The sequence below is a fragment of the Ipomoea nil genome, unplaced genomic scaffold, assembly GCF_001879475.1.
Source record: "Ipomoea nil cultivar Tokyo-kokei standard unplaced genomic scaffold, Asagao_1.1 scaffold3084, whole genome shotgun sequence".
Lineage (NCBI taxonomy): Eukaryota > Viridiplantae > Streptophyta > Magnoliopsida > Solanales > Convolvulaceae > Ipomoea > Ipomoea nil.
Window position 1 is genome coordinate 1,227,884 of NW_017619512.1, and position 12,130 is coordinate 1,240,013.

The following is a 12,130-nucleotide window of genomic DNA, read 5'->3' on the forward strand; positions in this document are numbered from 1 at the left end:
GTCCAACATTAAAAAATTGAGAAATGCAAATACTTAGAAGTTATAGTAATATTTCGCAATTCCTTAAAGTAGTAAATTTTAATCATCGTATTTGAAAACTATAGAGATGAACAAAATTTATATTTTGTTTATTAATAATGTAAAAAATTTTGATATAATTTATACTTTATTTTTACAATAAATAAATAAAATACCTATAATATTAATATAGTACCCAGTCACATATATTGGTAAGTATGCGTGCCTATATATATATATATATACATATATATATATATATATATATATATATATATATATATATATATATATATATATATACACACACACACACACACACACACACACATATATATAGACACACACACACACACACATATGATTACCATTCATAAAAATTAAATTAAACCCCTACCGTTATGTCCGTTTTTTTCCATTAAGTTTTTTTATCATTATGCTATAAAAGTTGGAGTTTACAATATTTTGGACAAACATACCCCTACCGTTATAACTTCCGTTATCTTTTCCACTATTGTTACCATGCACATACATCCACCATATATTTTGTTATATTATTCAATAATAACAATATATACACATTTATCAAATTTATAAAAATGTTTTACATTATTATTATTATTATTATTATTATTATTATTATTATTATTATTATTGTTGTTGTTGTTGTTGTTGTTGTTGTTGTTGTTATTATTATTATTTACAATCATTTAAATATTTAAAATCTAAATAAATTTAAAATTTTAATATAAAGTACTAATATTGGGAACCTACTTTTTGTGCATAGCGCATACAAAAATACTAGTAATAATAATAAGTAACATGAATAATATTATATAAAATTTTTGTAACAAGGTGTAACATTACCGTAAAAGAAAATATAATCTAAATTATCAGTTAAAAACATATCCAATTTTCTTAATATCTCTTATTCAAAAAGCAACGAATATAACTAAAGACACTCAAATTTTACCTAATAGCAACAATTTAAAATAATAATAATTTTTAGCAATTACAATTCAATATCGCCCTTTGTGATATATTCTACTCTACTATTACTAAGTAGATAATAACATTAAAGGAATATTCTTTATTTTCATTGTTTCCCTTGAATTGCCCACCCTCATAAGAAATTACTCAAAAAAAAAAATACTTTTAACTAATTGGACATAATCGCAATTAATTACAAATCAATATATCTATTTGTGATATGTTCTACTACTCTTTTAGGAAGTTGATAATAATATTAAACGAATATTCTGTATTTTCATTATTAAACTAATATTCTTTATTTTTATTGTCTCCATTGAATTGCCTTACCCTCAAAAGAAATTAATCAAAGAAATAAATATTTTTTTTTTAGCTTCCAAATATATATTCTATTGTTTAAATACACTACATATTGCATTAAAATGTTTATATTTATTATTTTTCAAAAATTGACCTAGCTACCGCATGTGATAAAAAAAATAAAACTAAAATAAGTAATTGTACGTCAAGATGATAATATTAAGAAGTAAATTTAAAATGAGAACATTTTGCATCACTCTTAATATAGAATATAATTCTCTTAATCATTAAATAGTAAAAATCCAACAAAATAACCATAATAAGTCATATAATGTATATTAGAAAAAAATATTCATGACAGGGTGTAACATTATATTTATCATATAATGTAAATAATATTATATAAAATTTTGGTAACAAGGTGTAACATTACGGTAAAAGAAAATATAATCTAAATTATCAGTTAAAAACATATCCAATTTTCTTCATATCTCTTATTCAAAAAGCAATGAATATAACTATAGACAATCAAATTTGACCTAATAACAACAATTTAAAATAATAATAATTTTAAGCAATTACAATTTAATATCGCCCTTTGTGATATATATATATATATATATATATATATATATATATATATATATATATATATATATATATATATATATATATATATTCTATTCTACTATTAGTAAGTAGATAATAACATTAAAGGGATATTCTTTATTTTTATTGTTTTCCTTGAATTGCCCAACCTCATAAGAAATTAATCATAAAAATACTTTGAACTAATTGGACCTAATCGCAATTAATTACAAATCAATATATCCATTTGTGATATGTTCTACTCTTTTAGGAAGTTGATAATAATATTAAACGAATATTATTTATTTTCATTATTAAACTAATATTCTTTATTTTTATTGTCTCCATTGAATTGCCTAACCTTCATAAGAAATTAATCAAAGAAATAAATATGATTTTTAGCTTCCAAATATATATTCTAATGTTTAAATCCACTACACATTGCATTAAAATATTTATATTTATTATTTGTCAAAAATTGACCTAGGTACCACATGTGATAAAAAAAAAATGAAATAAGTAATTGCATGTCAAGAAGATAATATTAAGAAGTAAATATAAAATGAGAACATTTTGCATCACTCTTAATATAGAATATAATTCTCTTAATCATTAAATAGTAAAAATCCAATAAAATAACCATAATAAGTCATATAATGTATATTAGAAAAAAATATTCATGATAGGGTGTAACATTATATTTATCATATAATGTAAATAATATTATATAAAATTTTGGTAACAAGGTGTAACATTACGGTAAAAGAAAATATAATCTAAATTATCAGTTAAAAACATATCCAATTTTCTTCATATCTCTTATACAAAAAGCAATGAATATAACTACAAACATTCAAATTTGACCTAATAACAACAATTTAAAATAATTATAATTTTAAGAAATTACAATTCAATATCAACCTTTGTGATATATATATATATATATATATATATATATATATATATATATATATATATATATATATATATATATATTCTGCTGTTAGTAAGTAGATAATAACATTAAAGGGATATTCTTTATTTTCATTGTTTCTCTTGAATTGTCCAACCTCATACGAAATTAATCATAAAAATACTTTGAACTAATTGGACCTAATCGCAATTATTAAAAATCAATATATCCATTTGTGATATGTTCTACTCTTTTAGGAAGTTGATAATAATATTAAACGAATATTATTTATTTTCATTATTAAACTAATATTCTTTATTTTTATTATCTCCATTGAATTGCCTAACCCTCATAAGAAATTAATCAAAGAAATAAATATGATTTTTAGCTTCCAAATATATATTCTATTGTTTAAATCCACTACACATTGCATTAAAATATTTATATTTATTATTTGTCAAAAATTGACCTAGCTACCACATGTGATAAAAAAAAATGAAATAAGTAATTGCATGTCAAAAAGATAATATTAAGAAGTAAATTTAAAATGAGAACATTTTGCATCACTCTTAATATAGAATATAATTCTCTTAATCATTAAATAGTAAAAATTCAATAAAATAACCATAATGACTCATATAATGTATATTAGGAAAAAATATTTGTGACAGGGTGTAACATTACTGTAAAAAAAAAAAATTATTCAATTTTCCTCGTATATGTGGCCCTATAAATATCATATCATATCTCAGCATGCATAATAGCCCACCCACACAAGATCCATAAGGAATAAAAAACCAAAAATCGATCTTGAACACTTAGCTTCTTCCTCTTTTCTCATTTCCAATGAATATCATGGCAAGAAGGAGATTAAGATTGGCATATATTGTGAATCAATCGAAAAGAAAAGCATCTTACCAAAAAAGAAAGAGAGGACTGGTAAAAAAGCTTAATGAGCTAACCGTTCTTTGTAATGCGGATGCTGCCTTGATAATGTATAGCTCATTTGAGCAGGGGCCAGTGGTATGGCCTACTGTTGAAAGGGTTCAAGAGCTGATTGCTAGGTTCATGTAGTTGCCGGACGTGCAACAAACGCGGCGAATGATGAGCCAAGGCAGCTTTGTTGCGCAAAGGCTTGAAAAGTTGGGCACTCAGCTTCTAAAATTGAAGCAAGAAAACAGGGAGAAACAGATGAATGCAGTGATGCATCAGATTTTTCGCGGAGAACAGATAGTTGATTATCTGAGTTCCGTAGATTTAAATGATCTGGGTTGGGTTTTAAATACGAATATCGCTGAAAGTGAAATGAGGTTTGAAAGAGATTCCCCAACTCTGGCTCCTTTTCTCCCTGCTGCTCCTTCTCTTGCAACAGCGTCACCTCCTGTTCTTGGGTCTGGGACTAGCCATGTGGTTGCTCCAGCAGATGTGTTTTCCGGGCAAAGCTATCAAGGCACGGTGGGTATACAAACTCCTGGAACTGCGTGGAGTTATCAGAATTGGGCTTTTATGAATGACAGTAATCAGAATGACCCAACTCAGGGGAGACCAGGTCCTAGCACCCAGTAATCAAATCCTTAAAGATTTTCCGAACTTCTTTAATGCTGTCTCATGTTTTTTAATTTTATGTTGTTTTGTATTTTCCAGTTAAATTGATAATAAATATATCAAATCAAATTTGATATCCCTTTGCATTAACACAAATTATAATAGAAAGATAATTAATGACATATTGATTGTTCCAAGTATTAAATTAGACACAATTAATTGCAATGTAAATTTCCCATTTTCTTGATGAGAATTCCCGTTCTTCATTACAACGGGAATGGGGATGGGGAAAAATTCCGGGAACGAGGCGGGGGGATAGAAATACCCCACCCTACCCCAATTCTTATAACAACAACAGCGACAATATAATAATTATTGTTGTTGTTGTTGTTATTATTATTATTATTATTATTATTATTATTATTATTATTATTATTATTATTATTATTATTATTATTATTATTATTATTATTATTATATCGTTGTAGAGTGCTTGTATTGTATTTATAGAGGGACGGATCCAAAAAATTATCTAAGTTGGGACAAATTTAAATGAGATTAGAAATGTTAATGACAAAATATCAAACAATCATAATAGGGTTAAAATACAAAATAATAAAAATTACAATAAAATGTTTTTGACACAAATATATAAAATCAAAGTTTGTATCCCTTTGCATTGACACAAATTATAATAGAAAGATTATTAATGACATATCTATTGTTCCAAGAATTAAATTAGACAATTAATTGCACATGCAGAATCCTTCTCAAAATACAAAAATATAAAAAATAAATGTTCATATCCCTTTGCGTTGAGCCCTTTGCATGGTAAAAAAATGATATGATTCAACCTCAGACCCATTTAAATGTAGCGGATAACAGAGGAGTTCGAGAATTGATGTGTATTCAAATCATTGGAGCTAGAAATCGTCGATATGCACATATTGGTGATATCTTTGTTGTTGTTATAGAAGAGGCATTACTTAATATGCCTCTAGAAAGATCCGAAGTAGTCAGAGCAGTATTGTGTGTATCTGTGAAGAACTCAAACGTGACATGCGAATGATAATACGATATGATGACAATGCTGCATTTTTATTGATAAAGAAGGAAATCCAAAAGGAACTATAATTTTTGGTGCAATCGCTAAAGAGTTGAGACAATTCAATTTCACAAAAATAGTTTCATTAGCTCCCAAAGTATTATAAAATGAAATTGTGATATATTTCTAGTGCAGTATTTGAAAGAAAGGTATTAGAAAAGTAAATCGTAATACGTTTTTAGTGGAGTATTTGAAAGAAATATATTTAAAATTGAGTAGAATGTGTCTCACCCATATATCTTTCTTGAAAAACAGAATTCATTGACAAAAAAAAAAAAAAAAAAAAAAAACCTCCTTGATAGCATCCAATTTTTTTGCCACAATAATTATCATTCATCATGGGTAGGGACACTATTACTGAGATAATCACTTCTATACGAAATGCAAATATGGATCGAAATAAAGGGGTTCGAATATATAGCATCCACCAATATTACCCAAAATATTGTTAGAAATCTTTTACGCGAAGGTTTTATTGAAAACGTGAGAAAACATCTAGAGAAAAAAACAAAAATCTTTTTGTTTTAACCCTGCGACATAGAAGGTATAGGAAAAGACCCTATAGAACAAAAAAAAAAAATCAAAAAACAAAATTTTTTGTGTTTTGGAAAAGGGAAAAAAAATGGGGGAGTTATTGAATATCGTTCTACCTCTATTAGTTGATACCTCAAAATCACTTAGAATACCTGGGATGAAAGAACAAAAATGAATTCGTATGGTTATTATTATGAATCGCTTCCAAAAAGTATGTTCCAGGTTTATTTATAGAATGAAGATCTCAATCTATGTTCTACTTCGGAAAATATCCAACGTATAGGTAGTTATATGGATACCGCCAATAAGTCAAATTTGAAGTAAGTCCTTATGATTCAACCAAAGGACATATAATTTATCAGCTACGCAATGCCACCAAGATTTGAAGCATTCATTTTTCAACTTTAACAAACATGTCTTTCATGGAAATAGAATTCGAGACGACAAAATATCAAGAAACGTTTTTGAAAAAAGTAGACTTCAAATTAAGGTAAGGAATGAGAAATATGAAAATAAGAGTTATTGTTCGTAAAATTTGTGAAAAATCTCGACTAATCCGTAGAAGAGGACCAATTATAGTGAAAAATGAACCAAGTTGCTAGCGAGCCACTCGGTCAAAGCTCAACTCAAGTTCGATCAGTTTCGAGCTCGAGCCGGCTTGTTTTGTAATCGAGTCGAGCTCGAGCTCTAATATTTTTGGGTTGAAGGCTCGTGACTCGTTGAGCCTCTCGCAAGCCATTTACATATATACATGCATACATACATATATATATATATATATATATATATATATATATATATATATATATATATATATATATATGAAAATTCCTTGTTCTTCATTCCTCAACCCTTACAATCAAGCATGCAGGAACAAACATAACTTTAATTATGAAAATTCCAGTAGACCATCTTTTTCAACCTTGTTGGATTTATCAGTGAGAGGGTGATAAAGGAAGATGGAAAGAAGAAAGGTGTATTGAATGAAGAAGAATCAAAGAACGTGTTTTACAGGGATGAAAGATGCACCTAATATACAAGCTAGTTAGGAAGATAACAAACTTAACTAACTAACTAACTTTTCTTGCTTTGACTTCTTGCTTGACTTGTTATATGTGTTGACACCCCCACCACCCCCCCCCCCCCGCAAGCTGGCAGGTACATGTTATGTAGTTTCAGCTTGGAAATAAGAGCATGAAAGCTGTTCTGTGTAAGAGGTTTTGTGAAGGTATCTCCAAGCTGGTTGGAGGTGGATACATGTAGAAATTTTATGATACCTTTCTGTACCTTTCCTTACCAAGTGACAGTCAAGTTCAATATGTTTTGTCCTCTCATGGAATACAGGATTCTCAGCTATGGCAATAGCTGATTTGTTGTCACAATATAGCAAAGCTGGAGGATTGTCAATCACCCTTAAGTCTTGCAGAAGATATAAGAGTCATTGGATCTCACATGCTGTAGTAGCTAGAGCTCTATATTCTGCTTCAGAGGAACTTCTGGAGATGGTAACTTGTTTCTTGGACTTCCAAGTGATTAGGAAGGTGCCAAGAAATATGCAAAAACCAGTGACAGATCTCCTGGTGTCTGGACAAGCAGCCCAGTCTGAATCAGTAAAACCTTTAAGCTGCAAGGAAGATTTTGCTGATATGAAAATGCCTTGTCCTGGAGCTGCCTTGATGTATCTTAGAATTCTGTGAGCTGCTTGCATATGTATATTAGTAGGACAGTCTAAAAATTGGGAAAGCTGTTGAGTGGCATAACTGATGTCAGGTCTTGTAATTGTTAGGTACAAGAGTTTTCCCACAAGCCTTCTATATTGAGAAACATCTTCCAGTTTTTCACCAATATCTTTACTGAATCTAACAGATGTAGCCATGGGGGTTTTTGCTGGCTTGCAATTTGTAAAATTTGTTTCCTCTAGGAGCTCTAATGTATACTTCCTTTGTGTCATTGAGATGCCTGAACTGTTTCTTGCAATCTCCAATCCCAGAAAATATCTTAAGAGGCCTAGATCTTTAATATGGAAAACATTGTCTAGATGCCTTTTAATCTGCTGAACTTGGCTTGAATCTGAACTTGCTATCACAATATCATCAACATAGACAATTAAAGCCACAAAATTGTCTTTTTCACCTTTAAGAAATAGAGATGAATCAGATAAAACTTGCCTGAACCCCATATGCAACAACTCTTGAGTTAACTTCATGCTCCACTGTCTGCTTGCTTGTTTCAAACCATAAAGACTTTTCACTAATCTGCACACCTGACCAGGTTTTTGAGGAATGAAACCAGGAAGAAGTGTCATGTAGACCTCCTCAATCAAGTCCCCATGGAGAAAGGCATTATTAACATCTAGTTGATGTAAAGTCCATCCCTTGATGGCAGCTACTGCTAGAAGCATCCTGATGGTTGTTATTTTAGCAACAGGACTGAAGGTGTCCAAATAATCCAGTCCAGGGGTTTGTGTGTATCCTTTTGCAACCAGCCCAGCCTTGTGCCTCTCTATGGTACCATCAGCTTTCAACTTGGTCTTGTATACCCATCTGCAGCCTATGGGCTCTTTATTTGGAGGGAGTTTTGTCAATATCCATGTGTTATTGGCTTCCAAGGCATTGATTTCATCCTTCATGGCCTTCCTCCAACAATCTTCCTTGATAGCTTGGTTGTAGGTTTTAGGTTCTTTGGCCACTAAGGCATTAACTGCAAAGACTTTAAAACCTTGAGATAGGTTATTGTAAGATAGAACATCAGAGATGATATGTGGAGAAGTCCTCTTTGCAGTAGCATTATGACTTGTGTAATCAGCAAGATAGGTTGGAGTGACCCTGATTCCGGTGGACCTCCCTGGTTCAGGAATTGGCTATATACTAAGCTCCCTCTCTTGGGTTGTGGACTCTGATGGGAACTGATCATTGGTGTTTACTTGGTCTTGATGCTGACTTCTAGGAATGATCCCATGTTCTTGCACCTGCTCATCAATATCTGAGTATGACACCCCTTCAGAAGGTAAAATAAGTTCAGTTCCCAAGTCATTTGCATCAATCTGTCCACTTTAGTTGTTTTGATAGGGAAAAGAGATTTCATAAAAGCAGATATCCCTAGACAGAAAAACTTCTTTGGTGTGCAGATCATACAACTTATACCCTTTTACCCCATTGGCAAAGCCTAAGAAAATACATTTTCTGGCTCTTGGAGAGAGTTTGCTCCTTAGACAGCTGGGAATAACAGCAAAGGCTAAACAGCCAAACACTTTAAGGTGTTGATATTGTGGCATCTTGCCAAAGAGGACCTGATAAGGTATATTGTTGTTTACGACAATTTATGGAAGCCTATTGATGATGTAAACTGCATGGAGGATACAATCACCCCAAAAAAATTCAGGTAGATGAGCTTGGATTCTAAAGGCCCTTGCCACAGCTAAGATGTGGCCATGCTTTCTCTCAACAACACTATTCTGCTGGGGAGTGTATATACAAGATGTTTGATGGATTATACCCTTGGTTTGATAGAATTCATTTAGAATGAACTCTTTCCCATTGTCTGATCTTATACACTTGACAGCCTTATCAAACTGTGTGTTTGCAAGCTCACAGAAATTTTGTATCAAATGTTTGACTTCACTCTTGCACCTCATTAGGTAAACCCAAGTAGCTCTGTTGTGATCATCCACCAAGGTAAGGAAATATCTGTGACCATAGATAGTGGGGGTTGTTAAAAATAATTATTTCCTAACAATGATTTATATAATAAAGGTTGTAATTCCATAAGGTACTCACGTTGATGATCAGTGATGTGTAAAGGCGGAATTACTTGGTGAAATTCCCTCCCTCTCATTCTGTTAAAATTTAAGTTTATAAGGGATAAAAGATGTATAATGGATAAGGTTATGGGTTTCACAATCCTAAAGGGATTTCTATTCCTAAAGGAGGTTCCCCATTCCTCTTGAAAGAGGGTTTCTCATCACATCTATAAATACCCAGGAAAACTCTAGGGATCTAAACAATTTCAAATCTCTATGTTTTCTAGTTTCCGTATCATCAGGAGGTGATTAAGGTATACAGATCAGAGAGGTGAAGCATTATATTCTTGATTCATTCAATTTAGAGATTACATCTTCAATGGAACCAAGTAAGTTCAATCTTTTCTATTTAATTAAAAGTCCATGATTATGAACATTGTTTAGTTGATTGATTTGATTTACATGCGGTCATTGTTAATTGTGCTTTCGCATTTAAGTTATAGCGCATAAAGGATTATTTAACATTTGGTATCAGAGCCTGCTTATAAATTGATTAATCACTAAAATTAGGGTTCATGATATTTGAGGATTTTTAATTATAAGGTTTATTTGATTATGGGTTGTTGATTATTATCCATAATAAGTGTTCTCGTAACTATACACATATAATTATGGAATTAATATTATATGTGTGTATGTACATGTGATTGTACAGTTCGTTGTTGATGGGTACGTATAGTACTGGCCTTGTTTATTTGTTAAAACCCATTCGTATGCGTACTGTTGAAATTGTTAATTGGATATGTACTGTACGTACTGGTTTTTATATATAAGTTGATTGATTTGTATATTGGTTTGGTATTGAATCAATGGAATCAACATAAATATATAATTCTTGTTTCTCGTGCACGAACATATATACACAGTGTGATTCAAGTTGTTGACATCTGGGAATTTGGGATCAATATAATTGCTATATACGTACTGTGTATACGGCTATTTATGTATTCATTCAACATTAACATATATGATTTGTATATGTTGTATATGTACGCACTGTACCTTGTTATTACATGATTTATATTGTATATGGTTTGACACTATTAATCATGTATTATATATGTTATAAGAGAACGACATATAAATTAAGGTTTATTTTGTTTGGACAATTAAATTAAGTCTATTTGGGTTTATTTAAAGTATCATGGAGTCACTATAAATTTTAGGCTCATTTAATTTGTGTTTATATTTGAGTCTATTTGGGTTATTTAAAGTATTATGAATTTGCTTTAAATTCTAGGCTCATTTAATTTGAGTTTATATTTGAGCCGTTTGGTTTATTTAAGGCATTAAGGACTTGCTTTAAAGGCTCATTTGGGATCAATTATGGTTGGAGGTTGTATCCATTATTAATTTATATATATATATGTTTATAAATGAATTATTAGCATAAAGCGAGTGCGTTAGTCGCCAAAGTGACCCACTAAAGGTAATAGCTAATAATCATTTATGTTTATGTTTATAGCATATATATAAATCAAGGTTTACTTACATAAATGAGTTATTAGCATAAGCCGAGTGCGTTAGTTGTCAAAGCAGCCCACTCATAGTAATAGCTAAATGATCATTTATGTTTATGTTTGCAACATAAATTAAAGCTTATTCACATAAATAAATTATTAGCATAAGGCGAGTGTGTTAGTCGCCAAAGTGGCCCACTCAAGGAAATAGCTAAATAATTATTTATGTTTACAAATGTTTATCGTACACAGGTATTTTGCATCGTTGAATGACACTAAAGGATTGATAAACATTTGTGATCATTAACACATGGTTCTAGCGGTTGCTCAAAGGTAGATCAGACATGTGATTAATGACAATTTAGGAGATTATGATTCTTTTTTTGTTAATATGTAGTGCATGTCCAAAGATGGCCTATATATTAAATTGGAACTTGATGAATAGTCTCATTCAAGTATGTGTGAATGATGCATGTCGGTAAATTGACATTGTATTTAAATTTGACCCAAAGGCGAATTTAAATGCAAACTTAAGGTCTATAAATTATAGTCTGAATAAAGATTGTTACTCAAAGCAATTGATATGTGAGATAAATGTTCGCAGTGAACACTATTGTATCACGCTATAATGGTGACAGTTCTGATGTCAGAAGTAATAGCAGCAAGTTTTAAAAAAGAAGGTCAAGCATCCTATGAAGGTGCAAGGTGATGTTCAGAAAGTGCATAAATGCTATTCTGTAACAAACCTGGGCACAAGAAGGCTGAATGCCTGAAGAGGAAGGCTTGGATGGAAATAAAAGTATACATTCAGTTTCAGTATGCTTTGAATCCAATCTTGTTAAAGTTCTTTCTAATACTTGGTGGTTAGACATTGGTGC

General features: G+C 30.5%; 1 protein-coding gene across 1 annotated transcript; it reads left to right on the forward strand.

Annotated features, from left to right (window-relative positions):
- Positions 1–3,913: 3,913 nt before the first annotated feature.
- LOC109166031 lies at positions 3,914–4,375 on the forward strand. The gene has a single exon (XM_019314914.1). It carries the CDS (start codon positions 3,914–3,916, stop codon positions 4,373–4,375), a length of 462 nt encoding a protein of 153 aa, XP_019170459.1.
- Positions 4,376–12,130: the final 7,755 nt, after the last annotated feature.

Coding starts and splice junctions, on each gene's coding strand:
- LOC109166031 (XM_019314914.1), top strand. CDS start 3,914: ATGAGCCAAGGCAGCTTTGTTGCGCAAAGGCTTGAAAAGTTGGGCACT.